This window comes from Loxodonta africana, chromosome 4 (assembly GCF_030014295.1).
Source record: "Loxodonta africana isolate mLoxAfr1 chromosome 4, mLoxAfr1.hap2, whole genome shotgun sequence".
NCBI lineage: Eukaryota > Metazoa > Chordata > Mammalia > Proboscidea > Elephantidae > Loxodonta > Loxodonta africana.
The window spans coordinates 79,747,789-79,763,371 of record NC_087345.1 but is presented as its reverse complement, the minus strand read 5'-3'; the positions used below and the strand labels follow the sequence as shown (position 1 = coordinate 79,763,371).

The following is a 15,583-nucleotide window of genomic DNA, read 5'->3' as shown; positions in this document are numbered from 1 at the left end:
CCTTTTGAGAGTTTTTTAACTATTTGAACCATAGGCTTGAGGCCACCACGACCCCAAGCCATTTCTTAAAAAATATATCCACTTCCCATACTGCATCACACTCCCTATCCCCACTTGTGGAAAGAGAAAAAAATCTGAGGCACTTACCAATACCCAGCTGGGAGCAGGTGCGGGGAGGGGGTGGGGGGCGTCTCTCAGACGGTTACAATCTAGGAAGAGGCAAGAGATGAGAGGATGAAATCGTTTAGGACTGGGGTTTGTTTATTTTAGAACAAATGCTTTTCTTTTTACTATGATTCTTCTTCCCATCCCACATTGTTCCTCAAAGGCCCTTCTGGCATAAGGATTTCAGAAACCGCTTCCCTCCCCCCACCCCATCCCTATATACCTAAACCGACGCTCCCCACCCACCCAACCACCACCAGCTCAGAGAAGCTGCCATGCAGCTGGTTGGGAAAGAAAAGGGAAAGGGCTCCTCCCTACAGGGGTAAATGAGAAGCTAGCGGCAGCGTTTCTAAGGGATTTAACCTCCTACCCTCAGTTACACGACGCCACCCTCTCCCTCCAAAGACTGGAAGACGCCTCCATTTTTGTTTTGGGGCGGAGGGACTGGGGCTCCTGGATTTAAAGAGTCAACGGAAACGGTGATTATCACCTGTGAAGGGGAATGGGGGTGCAATCCTCCCTTCTTTCCTTTCTCTCAGTCTCACCCCCTGCAACCCTCCCCACCTTTTCGGGGTCTCCCCCCCTTGTTGCTAAGGCCCGGACCGTCATCCCAGCAACAGCCTCAGTCATGTGACCGGCAATGGCGGCGCTGACAGGAGGTAGGTGAGCCCGGCGTCCCCCACACCCACCGCGCACCCCCCAGACCCCGCTCTCTCCCCTCTCGCACCCCCCGCTCCCCTGCACCCACTCCTTCGCCCTTTCCCTTTGGTACGGCTCCGGAGGACCCCTCCACGCCCCGCCAATCCTCTTTTCACCATCCTCCAGCCTTGGCCTCCTTTTGGGAGGTTCTGGGGGCCGCGATCGGGCCAACATGCACCCCCACCCACCGGTGGGTCTCCCGGGCCTCCGGCGAGAGAGGGGTGTGGGGGGTTAGTTCCGGGTCGGGTCTTGGTGGAGGCCGTGGGGGGAGGGGTGGAGCTGCCTCAGTGGATGCCCCCAGGGACCCTTGCCCTTTCTGGCTGCCCCTGCCACCAGCATCTATCTGTCTGGAGGGAGGGACTGGCCTGGTGTCCGGCCTGGGTTGCTCCAGCGAAATCACAGATCCAGCATAAACTGTGGCCCCGCCTCCCTTTTCTTTGCCAGCAGGACTTGGAGCTAGGACACCTAGGTCCTGGGTCCTCTCTGATGGAGGGGGTGGGTTTCCATTCTGGATAGACAGTGGGGGCTGAGGTCTCAGGGTTCGAGTTTCATTTTCTGAGTGTCGAGGTGAATCTGGCCTTGAGGGAACTATGATGGAGGCACAAACGGACAGCTGCTCCCCTTTCCATCGGTCAAAGAATTAAGGTCACGTTAATGGTTCCTCTTTCCGTTGGAGCTGCATTTGAAGGTGTGCGAACAGCCCTGTAACTGAATATGACAAGACTGGAGGAACATCAGGTCCCTCCAGTAGAGCCCCTGTGTGAGCTCCACCCCTCCTAAATGCAGGCTAGAGAGCTAAAGGGCTATGCTGCGCTGGGTGTGCTGGGTTTAAAAGGTGACAATGAGAACTTTGTTATTGCAGGGGCTGTGGCCACTTTGTTCACATTCCTAACAGACTGCAACAGAAGGGACTGAGGTTAGGGCTTAAGGAAAGCTCTCTGGCAGTAGGGGCTGGATGATTTGGGACTGTGGAGCAGGGTGAGGAGTTAGGGAACCGAGGAAATACTCCTGTCCCTATGATCTGAGACATGTGGCAAGAAAAATCTGTCTGTGTAGGCTTTTCCCTTCCAGACTATTACCTTGAAGCTCTCATAGCTGGAAAGAAAAGATGGAAGGTTAGCATGATCAGTCCCTTCCTTACCAGCTTGAGGAGGGGCTGTGGATGGAGTCAGGCAGGAGAGAGGGAGATGAAATGGAAGAGGAGTTTTTGTTTTGTTTCTGGGCTGGCTGGTGAAAATGTTAACGTTTGCCACCATAACACTTTATTCTCCCCTAGTTCTGGTCAGCTGAGTGTGGAAATAGAGCGATTTCTGCTGTCACCGTTGTCCATGGGCTTTCCAGGTACCTGAGGGAACCTCAACTTTCATTCTTAAATTAGTTCTCTCCATTCCATGTTCTAAGTAATACTATGCGCAGTAACCTATACTCAGGTTCCTGTCTTTGCTACATGGGCTGCTGGGTTGAGGTATGGGGGTACTGGGGGAAGGAGTTTCTTACTTTCCTTCCTTTTCCTTTCCACCCCTCCAGGTCATATAACCCACAAGTAGGGAGCAGGGAAAGAGAGAGAGCCTGCATGCCAATTCTAAGCTCTTCAGGATCAAAGTGAGCAAAACGGAGGGTTGAAAAGTCTTTCTCCCCTTTAAAGAGCCCATTTTTCACCCTGAGGGTGGGGCGGGAGCAATTGTTTCTGTGATCTTGGGAGAAGTGTAAGGAGAACCTAGACTGATTGCTTGGCTAGGATGTTAAAGGAACTTTCTTGTTCTTCAGGGGGTGGTGAGGTTGGAAGATATGGGAAGATAGAAAATGGACTGGGGGGAGAGTTGGGAGTTGGCCTTGAGAGAATGGGGGGCAATATAGTATTTGGAAGGAACCTGAAGTAGGAGGCGTTGATATTTGTCAAATGGGGACCCCCCACCCTGAGTCCCTTTCACCCTGGGGGCAGTGTCGTTCGTCCTGTCCAGAATGGCAGCCTGTGGAGGCACCTGCAAGAACAAAGTGACTGTCTCCAAGCCTGTGTGGGACTTCCTGAGCAAGGAGACTCCAGCGCGGCTGGCCCGGCTTCGGGAGGAGCACCATGTTGCCATCCTCATAGATGGCGAGACCTCTGACATCTATGTTCTCCAGCTTTCCCCACAGGGCCCACCCCCAGCCCCTCCCAATGGGCTCTATCTGGCCCGGAAGGCTCTCAAGGGGCTGCTAAAGGAGGCAGAGAAAGAGCTGAAGAAAGCTCAGAGGCAGGGGGAGCTTATGGGCTGCCTGGCTTTGGGGGGTGGGGGAGAGCACCCAGAGCTGCACCGCCCAGCCCCACCCCCTCTCAGAGCAGCTCCACTCCTGCCCCCAGGAGCACGGGGGATTCCTCCTCCTCCCCCTCCCATCCCACCCCCTCTTCCTCCCCGCCTTCGAGAGGAGGCAGAAGAGCAGGAGAGCACCTGTCCCATCTGTCTGGGGGAGATCCAGAATGCCAAGACGTTGGAGAAGTGCCGGCACTCATTCTGCGAGGGCTGCATCACACGGGCCTTGCAGGTGAAAAAGGCCTGCCCCATGTGCGGCCGCTTCTATGGGCAGCTGGTAGGCAACCAGCCCCAGAATGGGCGGATGCTGGTCTCTAAGGATGCCACCCTGCTACTGCCCAGCTATGAGAAGTACGGCACCATTGTCATCCAGTATGTCTTCCCGCCCGGTGTCCAGGGGGTAAGAAGACCACAGCCTGCCCTCACCCTTTGGTTTCCCCCAAGCTTGTTCTCTGACCTAGAAAGACTGAGTGATGGTGAGTGTGTTTGTTAGATGTGATACAGTCTTGCCATTTCCCAGCATGCCTTCCTACTTAGTGCCTTGGGGCTAGGAGGTCCCCTTGAGGCCCAGCTTTTCCATCCCCATGACCCCAAGGCACACATGAAAATCAAGTGTGATGAGAGAAAGGAATTGACTTTTATTTCCTTGATGAACCTGGATGTTGACAAATATTCTCGGCAGGGGTGAATTTTGTGGAGATCAGGCTCAGGTGCAGGCAGGCACAGTAGGGAGGGATCTGATCATCCTAACAGACCTCCTGGCTGGGAGTGTTTACTCTGTTTCAGATTTACGATTTATAAGGTCAAGGGCCTACAGGTGCCTTCCTTCCAAACAAAAAGTCATTGTCCAATTCTAGTTTGCAGAAGGATGAGTACTAGAGAAATGTTACAGGCTAGACCGTAGAAGAAGCATTGGGAGTGTTTTCAGGTGGATAAGGGAAGGCTGAAAAAAAAATTCTTAGTCTTCACATTTCTGCTGAGTGATCTGGAGAGTAAGGAACAGCTACCTTCCATCACTTCTGAGAATCTATCACTTCTGAGAATTGGGACTTGAGGGATTGAGACAGCAGAAAAAACAATAGGGATTAAGCAAGAAACAGACTCCTGATGCCCAGGCCCCAAAGTCTTTCCTTCCCTGGGAGGCTGTCAGCCTGTTGCTGCCCTGTCAGCATTAGCTGGCGGTGCACAGACAGAAAGCCAGCCAGGATGGCCCTTCATTGGCATTGTGGGCCCTAGGATATCCAGCTGCTCACTGCCCACTCTGCTTCCCCTTCCTCCCAGGCTGAACACCCAAACCCAGGCGTTCGGTACCCGGGGACCACACGGGTGGCCTACCTCCCTGACTGCCCTGAGGGCAACAAGGTGCTGACCCTGTTCCGAAAGGCATTTGACCAGCGTCTCACCTTCACTATCGGCACGTCCATGACCACAGGGAGACCGAATGTCATCACTTGGAACGACATCCACCACAAGACCAGCTGCACAGGGGGACCCCAGCTGTGCGACACCCTTTCATTTCTTCCCCCTAAGCTCCTCCCCCCTTGATACATGTCCACTGAGGGAGCAACATCATGTCCATCGCTCTGGGAGCCTCCTAACTGGAGAGGACCACCCCCCCAAATTGTTCAACCATCTCTCCCACCCGTTTCTCTTACATTCATCCAGGTCTTTGGGCCCACTTAATCTACAAAAATAAGCACAACTGGGCTAAGTCATCTTGGGTTTAGAGATCCTCCCCCCTAAGAGGAGGTGGGGAAGAGTCTGAATGGGGCCTCCACTGAGTAACCCAGAATAAGGGTGGACAGGGGGTAATATGAGCAAGCTCAAACAGGTAACCCTGACCCTCATTTCTTTTTCCTCTCAGGTTTGGGTACCCAGACCCCACCTACCTGACCCGGGTGCAAGAGGAGCTGAGAGCCAAGGGTATCACAGACGACTAAAGGACATCCCCTTTGCCAAGGCCCCTGCTGTCGTCCTCCACTAGGACCCAATGGAAGCCTCTGTTCTCCTCTCTTCCCCTGCCCCCCACACCATACTAGTAGGGGACCTGTCTGACTGGGAAGGGAGTTAAGAGGGGGAGGGGGCAATCTGTCCCCTGTCCCCCACCAGCCAAGTGCTTCAGTGCAGTGTGAGCCACTCCCTCCTGGCACAGGCTGATCTCCAAGGCTCTGCTTGCCGCCTGTGCCCCCCATGTACATACTTCCAGTTTCCCTGCCCCCTCCATTGCCCTTGGCTTTTCTGGTATGTGCTGTGCTTCAGTGACAAAGCTGAGAAAGGACCTGGGTGGGGAGGTGGGATCTCTTGACATCCCCCTCACTTAGGAACTTCAGTGGCAGGGAGAGGGAGTCCACTGATGTGAGCCCCAAGGAGCCGGCTGTGTGTGTTCATCAGATACACTTCTTCTACCTTAACTTTGTCCTTTATCTCTCTGTGTCTCTGTCTCTGTCAGTCTGTCTCCCGCTCTTCTCTGCCCCCTATACGGAGCCTCCTTACCCTGTTCTGGAATCACCGCCAGATTGTAGCTTTTAATTTAATAAAAATAAAGTAAAATATGCAACTCTGTGCCACACCCGTTTTGTTCCGTGGGTGGGGGCGGAGATCAGGGTCTGCTGAGAAGGGGAAGGGGGATGATAGGGAAATCCCTGTGTCCATTCCAAGGGCTTCTGCCTCCTGAGGGCCTGGGAAGATGCAATGTGCTTAGTGGGTTCTATAAAAACACTGCGGAGACCTGGGTCACGCTTCCACATTGGAAGCAGGATTAAGAGGGGTTGGTTTGTTGCTAAACTATAGTTGTAGAGAAAGAACAACCCTACCCCTCCGTTTGGCTGGGGTGGGAGTGGGGGCGGAGCCGGGCAGGGGGGCGGATTCGGCAGCAGCAACTCCCCGGACGCACGCAGTCTTCAGAGCCCCCCAGCTTCCGTGACCCCTAAGCCCTGAAACTTGGAGCAAAGTAGGGGTCCAGCATGAAGCCCCCAGACCGCCCCGCCTCTGGCCGCACTGACCGGATACTGGGGGTCATGGGGGGCATGCTCCGCGCATGCGCCCTACCCGGGCAGGAGGGGGTAAGAAAGGGGGATCGCTGTGGGGTCGGGGGTCTTTAGGAGTTTTCAGGAGGGCTGCACCCCACAACTCAGTTAACACGCAAATAGAAGTCCTGCGGGGAAGTCGCAGGAATCCGTGAGTTCCTTTACAAGGGCCTTAGGTATGTTCTGAGAGAACCGCTCCCTCCACCCCAGCCTTGGAGACCCTTCCTTAACATTGTGGGTTGTGCCACGAGAGAGAAGGGGAAACGGAAAGTCCAGCTGGGCGTGGAAGGAGGGTTCCTTACGGTCCTTCTGTCCCCGCAGCCCCCAAAGAGAAGCCCCCTAGGGCCGGGGGGTACTGAGCCAGAGTCTGACCGTACCGAGGGGGATCAGAGAGAGGAGCGTGAGCGGGAAGCCCCAGACTGGGCTCTGCAGCCCGGTAAGAAGCTGGGGGTAGGGTGGGGCACAGTTTGCCATCCTGGGCAAAGTGGCGAATTCAAAATTTTCTGCTCTCATTAGCGTACGGGTTTGCATCTAATTTGCATGAGACCCATTTAATCGCAGAGACCTCTCCGTTTCTTCTTGCCCTCTAGTCCGATGTGTGTCCCCCACCTAGTAGGTCCCGAGCCCCCGCGGGCGGAGTGTCCCCGCGCCCCACCCCTGGCCCCTCGCCAGCCCGGGCTCCAGGACTTCGCCTTAATTGGTGATTAGACTCAGCTGGAGTCCTGGGGCCTGGAGGGAAGAAAGGTCCGGCGAGAGGGCGGCATCTGGGCTGTGTTCCCCACAGAGAGCTCCCCACACACGCACCCCCTACCGAGGGGACCTTGTCCACCCCCGCACGGCCAGGGACAGCCCCAACCCCAGGACACCTTCGCGCAGGCCAAGACCCCATCCCCGGGACTCTTCACCGTAGAGACCGAGGGCCGAGCTGGGCAGAACCCGCCGCCTGGTTTAACCCCCAGCCCAGAGCACCGCAGTCAGAGCCCAAGATGCAGGAGGAAGGGGGACCTAGGCGGGGGAGCCTAGGCTGGGGAGGAGGGGCGGAGGTGCTGGAGACAAGGAGTGGGAACGTGGTGGTGCCTGGGGGAGGGGGAATTGGGGCGGGAACCCCGCACTGGCTGGAGGGGGAACGCGGGGGAGAGGGCGGAGCTGGGCCGCAGAGGCCCCTCCCCGCGGCGGCACCGGGGCCCGGCCTGTTATTCGGCTCGCGGCTCGGCCCCGACCCGCGCAGCGCCAGTGGCTCGGGGAGTGGGCCCCCGCCTTCTCCCTCGACCGGGCCTAGAGCCACCCCCAACCTGAGAAGCCAGAGACGAAGCTGGAGCTGCTGCCGCATCCTGGCCCAGCCTCCCCCAACATCCCTCTCCCCGGTTGGACATCTGGACTCTGGGCCCCGCACCGACAGGGTTCCGGAAACCCTCCCCGCCCAGCTCCGCTGGCCGGGCCCCGCACCGCCCCCTCTCGAGAGCCCCCTGCCCTTCTCCAAACCAGACTTCCGCCCACCCCTGGACGCCCCCTCTCTGTCGCCTCCCTCCCCACCTCCCCCAGCCTGGACCAGGGTAGGAGGGAGGGGGGGTGTGCGCCCTGCGCCATCCCCGCCCCGCCCCCCGTGAGTCCCCCTGCATGGCCGGCCCGGGTGGGGGACGCGGGGGGGCCCGGGCGCCATGCGGGGGGGGCACAAGGGGGGTCGCTGTGCCTGTCCCCATGTGATCCGAAAAGTGCTGGCAAAATGCGGCTGCTGCTTCCCCCGGGGGGGACGTGGTGAGTGCGAGGTCGGAGGGGCCCAGTGTTGAGTCGGGGGCAGGCTGGGGGTTCTGGTTTGTCCTAGCCCTAGTTATTTAGGGTCTGGAGATTGTGCGTGCGTTTTTTTTTCCAGGAAAGTGACTTAATAGATGATCTCTAAGGTTCCTTCTGCCACCAAATTTATATTAGTTCAAGTTAATAGGGGAAGGGGCAGGGGATTCATCTCTTCACCATAGTTCACTGGATGTGAGAAAGACCCTGTCCCCAGTCCCCTTAGGCCTAGAACTGCTATCTTCACTCTCAGAGGCCTGGGAAGCAGTCTTTTGCCCAGAGTCTACTTCAGATCTGAAGAGGGATGGGGATGGAAGAATGAGGGATGAGGGAGTCTAGGAGGGGCTTTATGGTGAATCGCAGCTCATCTGCCCCAGCCCAGGCCAGAAATAATCCTGATGAGCTCTCCTCACTTGACCCCTCTTATTGAGTTTGTGCATGTCTTGGGGGAGGTGGGCTGCAGAAGCCTTTTCTTTTTATAGCAATTACTGCAGTTGTGTAGGAGAGGTCTGGAGATGGCAGATGGACTCAGCTCTTTTTTCTGCCCCCCCCCCCCTTTTCCAGAGAATGGTCTGTACCCATTGGAAGGGGGAGGGTTGTGGGAGAGCAGATGGCCACCCCCAGCTTCCAGTGTCTGCCCAGATGGCTGCCCCCACCCACATATATGTGCCATGCTCAGGATATGGGGGAACCTCCACATGTACCTGAGAGCTCCAAGCCCGGGGAGCCAGGTGTTTACTGTTCTTCCCAAGGGTGCCTTGGTGAAATTTTCTATCCTGACCAACTCAAACAAGAATAGGAGATAGTGAGCCCTGGGGGAGAAGGATTGAGTATCATGGGGAAGAGACCCTGGGAACTCCCTGGGGATCCTGAGTCTGGAGCTGGACCAATGTTGGTATCTATCACTCCCTTCCCTCCCCTCCCCCCCACCAGAATCCTATTCTATTGCTGGCAGTGAGGGGAGTATCTCAGCTTCAGCTGCCTCGGGTCTGGCTGCCCCCTCTGGCCCCAGCTCTGGCCTCAGCTCTGGTCCCTGTTCCCCGGGCCCTCCAGGGCCAATCAGTGGCCTGAGGAGATGGCTGGATCATTCCAAACATTGTCTCAGTGTGGAAACTGAGATGGATGGTGGCCAGGCAGGACCATATGAGGTGAGCAGAGAGTACTGCAGAAGCATGTAAATAGAAAGGGACACAGGGAGAGAGGGTAAGTTATACCCACTGACGTTTGGAGAGACCCAGCTACTACCCCTGACCTCTGGCCCTAGAACTGGATGCTGGAGCCAGCTCTAGCCACAGGAGAGGAGCTGCCGGGACTGACCCTGCTGACCACATTGTTGGAGAGCCCTAGAGACAAGACTCAGGTATGAAGAAGTGGGTTTGGGAGGCTCCCTTCACTCAAGAGGCATCCCTTTGCTTACCCTAGGATGCTCTTTCCTTCCAGCCAGCTGAGGAGGAGACTGCTTCCCAGGCCTCTGAGAGTGAGGAGGAGCAGAAGAAGGCGGCTCTGGAAAGGAGTATGTAAGTGCCCTGTCCCTCCCGTTGCACAATTCCCAGAAGATTATCCCTCACACTTTAGACCTGGGAATCCCCTCTGAGGTGGACTCCACAGTGGTGAAGGAAGAAGAGGGGTTTCTAATCCATATGGCAGGAACCAGCCAAACCAAGGATGTGCTCAGACTTTGAAGTCAGGGCATCTTCCTTTTCCTTTCCTAGGTATGTCCTGAGTGAACTGGTAGAGACAGAGAAAATGTACGTGGAGGACTTGGGGCAGATTGTGGAGGTAGCTCCCTTTAACCTTCCCCAGCCCTGGCCCACCTGCCCTTTCCCTCTGCTCAGGTCTATTTTTAGGAGTTGCCTTGGTGCTTTTCTGTTCCATCCTCCCAGTCCCCTTCTTCTCCATCCTTGTCCTGGAAAAAAAAAAAAACCTGAAAGAGGGTTCTTCTACCAGGATTGGCCCCACATGCTCCCACTCCAACCTTCCCACAGGGGTACATGGCCACCATGGCTGCTCAGGGGGTCCCCGAGAATCTTCGAGGCCGTGACAGGATTGTGTTTGGGAACATCCAGCAAATCTACGAGTGGCATCGAGAGTGAGTGGTGGAGCCCTGAGAGTGAAGGGCTAGGGAAGGGCTCACATCTGGTCCTCTCTGTATCACCCCCAGGGGCCCAGTGTGGCCTAAGGAGGAACCTAGAACAGAAGACTGAACATATGAAGGGGCTTGATGGGGGGGGGCACTGCTAGTGCAGACAGCTTGAAATTGGGTATGGGTGGGGGCAGGTCTGAAATGTATTTGACCTCCCTTTTCCCTGCCAACCCCTCCAGCTATTTCCTGCAGGAGCTGCAGAAGTGTTTGGAGGATCCTGATTGGCTGGCTCAGCTATTCATCAAACATGTGAGCTTTGAGAGGGTGGGACTTAGGAGGGGCGGGGCTTGGGAGTGGGTCTGGGCTCTCTGGAGCTGTCCCTTCTCTCCTAGCCCACTGTACAGTCTCAAACTTTACCATTACTCTCTTAAGGAGCGCCGGCTGCATATGTATGTGGTGTACTGCCAGAATAAGCCCAAGTCAGAGCATGTGGTGTCAGAGTTTGGGGACAGCTACTTTGAGGTCAGTGGCTGAGGTGCGTTGGGAGAATGGGTACAGAATCAGCTTGAGCACGTTGTCGAAGCTGCATAACTACACTGTTCTGGTCCCCAGGAGCTTCGGCAGCAGCTGGGGCACCGCCTGCAGCTCAACGACCTCCTCATCAAGCCTGTGCAGCGGATCATGAAATACCAGCTGCTGCTCAAGGTCAGGACCACCTTCTCCCTGGTGGCACAGCTGGCTGGGACAGCCTTCTTTTCATTTGTCTCCTCAGGGTTCCTAAGGCCCCCAGACCTCCTTGGGGTCTCCACCTGTGTCCTTAAGGGGAGGAAGTAAGAGCTTCCGAGAAGGCCTTCATGACCTCCCTGAGCATTTCTTCTCCATGTTCTAGGATTTTCTCAAGTATTATAGCAGAGCTGGGATGGATACTGAAGAGCTGGAGGTGAGGACCCCCAGATCTTCCAGAACACACCGTGTACACATTCGCTTAGCCTTAGGGGTTCTCCTAGCCCTTTGGGTGGTTTAGAGCTGTGCTGGCTTTTAGAGGAGGCTGGTTGGTGTCAAGACATGGTTTTAAGAGGCAGGTGGCTGAGGAAAAAGGCCTCTATACCTACAATGATAATGCTCTTCTCTTCGCCTGCAAATCAGCGAGCTGTGGAGGTCATGTGCTTTGTGCCCAAGCGCTGCAATGATATGATGACTCTGGGAAGACTACGGGGCTTTGAGGTACTGGATGGGGCAGGAAAGTGGAGGCCCAGTGCTCCAGTCTGCCCCAGTCTTAGCATTCTGAGGTCGTATGGGAATTGTCCTCTCCAGGAATTGACCCCATGGTTGGTTGGGAATGTCGGGAGGGAGAAAGGGAAGAGCAAAGAGTTGCCCCTTTTGCCTTCTCATTCTTTCTTGAAGACCAGTGTCCTTTGGTTTTAGGGCAAACTGACTGCTCAGGGAAAGCTCTTGGGCCAGGACACATTCTGGGTCACAGAGCCGGAGGCTGGGGGCCTGCTGTCGTCCCGGGGCCGAGAGAGGCGTGTCTTCCTCTTTGAGCAAATCATCATCTTCAGCGAGGCCCTGGGAGGAGGAGTTAGAGGTGGAACACAGCCTGGATATGTGTACAAGAGTAGCATCAAGGTGGGGAGGGGGCCGTGAGGGAGGGCTGATGGGGATGGGGTGAGGCCTCAGTGAGGATGTCTGGCTCTTGGATTTGTTGGAGGCAACAGGAACCAGGGAAGATGCTGGAGGCTATCTCCTATTTGCTAATTCAGGTGAGCTGTCTGGGACTGGAGGGGAACCTCCAGGGTGACTCTTGCCGCTTTGCACTGACCTCCAGAGGGCCAGAGGGTGGGATCCAGCGCTATGTCCTGCAGGCCACAGACCCTGCTGTCAGCCAGGCCTGGATCAAGCAAGTGGCCCAGATCCTGGAAAGCCAGCGGGACTTTCTCAATGGTAAGGCTCGTCCTGTCTCCCCCACAAGCCCCTTCAGCCCTTTGACTTCCTGAATACCTCACTACCCAAATCTCCAGCCCCTGCCCTCTGACCCTGGTGCTTCTCCCAGTATCCCGTCCTCACTTCTCGACTACCAGCTCAAGATTTGGTAACTCAGAATCCCCTAAAGCCCCAAGGAATTTATATTGACTGATAGTCCTTTGGAGGGGGTGTAAAATGGGAGTTTGACATGAGCAGAGCCCTTAGGGAAGAGGCCTGTCTCTGCTCTAACCCTCCCTCCCATCCTCTCTTTGCCCCAGCATTGCAGTCACCCATTGAGTACCAGAGACGGGAGAGCCAGACCAACAGCCTGGGGCGGCCAGGAGGACCTGGTGTGGGGAGCCTTGGGAGACCTAGGCCTGGAGACCGGGCCCAGGTCAGCACATACACCCCCATCAATGGATCTCTCCCCTCCCTGCTGCTGTTGCCCAAAGGGGAGGTGGCCAGAGCTCCCCTGCCCCTGGACACACAGGTATGAGAAATGGGATTCCTTGGTTGTAGGGCACAGTGGGGAGGGCCTATCTTGTTCTGGGATCCCCAAGCCCTCCTCCTCCTATATCATTCTTCCACCACCTTCCTTTTACCTGCCCCTCCCTACTTCCTATCTTTGACCTTCCCCCTTCAGTTTAACCTGGGGAGAGGCTGTTGGTCTCAGATAGCCTAAGCCACCTGGAAGAGGAAGTGGTCGGCTGGGGGTTTACACTGAAGAGAGAGTAAGGGCGGGTTTCTGACCTTTTGTGATCCTCTGACTTGAGTATGTCTTCAGACCCCTAGTGACATCCCCCAGGCTCCTCGTGACTCTCCTCCAGTCCCTCCAATTCTGAACACCCCTCCTTGCCAGGCCAGACTTGCCAAGCTGGATGAAGATGAGCTATAACTGGTAACTGGTGAAGGCCATAAGGGTGGTGCTGACTCAGCCACTCTCTTCCCCAAGGAGCTTCGGGCCACCGTTCTGTTACCGCCCAGGATTTCCTTTCCTCTCAGTGTGTCTGGAGGGTGGGCAATGCTGGGAGCGGAGTCAGCTTGGAGGAAGGTACCTATGCCCAAAAGGACTTTCTGCCCACGGGACCCAGGTTTCTTCAGCTCTCACCTTTATGCATGCATCACAGGTCCCCCCAAAAGGAGGATATGTGGGTGGGTGGGCGGGTGGGAGGGCTGGGGCAAGGGCCAATAGAAATGACTGGTTTTGATCTTGTTTCTCCTGTTTTCTGAGAATAAAGGTTTTGTTGTATCACCGAGGCTGCTGTCTTGGCACAGACACAGGGAGGCTGTAGTGCGGTTCCATAGGGTAAAGAGGCACGGACAAGATCAGTTGGCTCTAGTCATGGGAAGAGAGGTCTGGTGAAGGGCACAGTGTATAAAAGATGTTGCTATCTTTGTTCCTTACCTGCGGCTATGGCATCTCTTAGTCCAGACATGGGGCCTCCTGGGGCCAGTGGAAAACCCTTCCCCTTTACCCATCCCTTCTTTTCTTCCCATCTACCCTCTGTTTTAGATCCCATAGGAGAGCCCAGTGTAGCGTGACTTCCCACCATCCCCCAATACCCAGATGCTAAAGCACAAAATGCCCAGTGTACCTTTCTTTCTGAGGCCTCCATATTCAGCTGAGGGAGAATGAGAAGGTGGAGAGGATCCTGAGGGCAGTGGCCCCTTCCTGGCTCTGGGGCTTCCACCAAGAGGCCTCCTTTGCTGTCTGGGAGGTCATAAGGCATAGCCAGGTTGAGCAGGAGATTCTTCTTCAAGCTACAGATCCAAGAGTAAAGAGCCCAAAGGAGTCTTTACCTCTTCCCAACTTCTGGGATAGCCCCTGGAACAGAGAGAGCCAAACATGCAGTGATCCTTGTCCAGGTGTCCTGGGTCCGTGTACATCCGTGTGTCTGCTGTGTCCATCCGTTGTCCCCTGGGCTTGGTCACGTGTACTCAGGCTTCCTCATTAGACAATGGACTGCTGGGGTGGGAGGGTGAGGAGGAGCTGGAGCCTCCCTGTGGGCCTGTGGCCCCTCTGGCCAACAATGGGGGGAGGGATCTTTAGAGGGGGAACAGGACGTAGAGCCCCCGATAAGACTTCTGGGGAACAATAGGAGGAATTGAAGAGAGGTAGCCGCCCTCACCGCACCCCACCCCCAGGGCTTTGGGGTCAGGGACTAGGGAGTCAGAAGGTGATGGGAGGGATGCTGAGGATCCTTGGGAATGGAGGAGGGGGTGGGGCAAATAGGATTCTGGGGGTCAGAATCTTTGTATTTCTTTAGGGACCCCAGGGGTTGATGAGGTGGGTGGGTGACTCCTTTGTACTTAATTGAATCACAAATGTGTTTTTGAGTGCTTTGTGAATTGCACTTGAATGTAATAAATGGTTTTTTTTTTTTTTTGGGCTCCTAGAAAATAACAGTATTTCCTATCAGTTCAGCATTTCCCTCTGAGGCCCCGAGCTGGGAGCACAGGCCCAGCCCATCCCAGGAAAGATGTAGAGGTGGTGGTGGTTCTGTCATTGTCCCTGCCCAATGCCAGTTTCCCGTCAGAGTCCAATACACTGAGTCCCTTAGACTTTCTTGGGGCCAGCGGTGCCCTATGAAGGTTTGACTCTGGGGTGGGGAAGGGGAACAGGCTGACCGTTTTTCTCTAGTTAGCAATGCAGCAGCTCAGAGAAGCCAGTTGCTGGCTCTGCTCAAAGTGCAGATGCAGAAAGGAACCGGGAGTGAAGAGGAGGGAGTCAGGGGGCTCAGGAGTGGTAAATAGTGGGTCTTGGGTGTTGAGGGTGGGGAATGCTTGTCTTTGGCCTTTCTGCTGCTTTCCTTTTCCACCACCACCCCCATAATAGCCCTAGACCTAGCTAGCAATCCAGCCAGGCCAAGAGTGTCCGAGGAAACGCCTAACTTACAGAATCCCCTCCCCAGGCGGCAAGTCTCGCCTGACCCGAGAAGGCCCCCAAGGCAGGTCCCTCTCCTGGCAGGATTGGACCCTGCTTAGTGGGGGCGGGGCTCAGGGCAAGCTGGCAGAGTGGTATTTAAGACTGGGAGGAGTCGGGATGGCTAAGGGCAGAATGAGTGGGATCCTGGGCTCCAAGAACTGCCCAGGCCAGGGAGAGGTCTCTGGCCTTAGGTCCCCCTTGGGCACGGGGTTCAGGAAACCTCTCACCGAGGACCAGTTCCGGCAGCTCTTCGGGGATGCAGAGGAGGAGTCGGAGCTATCTGCGGAGTACAGCTTGTCCGGGCTGCTCAGGCTGTGGAGACGGCGGGCCCGCGCCTGTTCGCGGTCGGGGGCGTGGCGCCTGCTCCTGGGGCGGCTGCCTCCGCTGAGCTGGCTACCCAGTTACCGCTGGCGGGCCTGGCTGCTGGGGGATGCGGTGGCGGGAGTTACCGTGGGCATCGTGCACGTGCCCCAGGGTGAGCTGCCCAAACACCAGCCTGCCAGGAGCTCCAAGCTCTAGAGAGCTTCGGAGAGGCGGCGCCAGAGCGGAGAGCCCGGCAGTGGGGCGGTGGGTTAATTTCGTTGAGGGTTCCGGGAGAGGTACCTGAAATCAAGCTTGGGATAAGCTCGCCACTTTGACTCCG

General features: G+C 56.1%; 2 protein-coding genes across 4 annotated transcripts; both read left to right on the top strand.

Annotated features, from left to right (window-relative positions):
- The first annotated feature begins 454 nt into the window (after positions 1–454).
- DTX3 (deltex E3 ubiquitin ligase 3) lies at positions 455–5,706 on the top strand. Of its 2 annotated transcripts, XM_064283982.1 has the most exons (7): positions 455–644; positions 761–824; positions 2,141–2,205; positions 2,392–2,466; positions 2,826–3,555; positions 4,437–4,654; positions 5,020–5,706. In XM_064283982.1, the coding sequence occupies exons 4-7, from the start codon at positions 2,438–2,440 to the stop codon at positions 5,093–5,095; spliced, it is 1,053 nt and encodes a 350-aa protein (XP_064140052.1). In that variant the 5' UTR covers positions 455–644; positions 761–824; positions 2,141–2,205; positions 2,392–2,437; the 3' UTR covers positions 5,096–5,706. The 2 variants fall into 2 exon arrangements, with proteins under 2 accessions (XP_064140052.1, XP_064140053.1); XM_064283983.1 differs by having other exon boundaries at positions 458–824; positions 2,807–3,555.
- A 374-nt stretch (positions 5,707–6,080) lies between these two features.
- On the top strand, positions 6,081–13,157 carry ARHGEF25 (Rho guanine nucleotide exchange factor 25). Of its 2 annotated transcripts, XM_003405159.4 has the most exons (16): positions 6,081–6,217; positions 6,503–6,617; positions 8,903–9,117; positions 9,234–9,329; positions 9,410–9,486; positions 9,682–9,748; positions 9,955–10,058; positions 10,292–10,361; positions 10,485–10,574; positions 10,665–10,757; positions 10,942–10,992; positions 11,199–11,276; positions 11,478–11,678; positions 11,813–11,993; positions 12,293–12,504; positions 12,799–13,157. In XM_003405159.4, the coding sequence occupies exons 1-16, from the start codon at positions 6,119–6,121 to the stop codon at positions 12,907–12,909; spliced, it is 1,860 nt and encodes a 619-aa protein (XP_003405207.1). In that variant the 5' UTR covers positions 6,081–6,118; the 3' UTR covers positions 12,910–13,157. The 2 variants fall into 2 exon arrangements, with proteins under 2 accessions (XP_003405207.1, XP_064140054.1); XM_064283984.1 differs by lacking the exons at positions 6,081–6,217; positions 6,503–6,617 and adding an exon at positions 7,426–7,936.
- Positions 13,158–15,583: the final 2,426 nt, after the last annotated feature.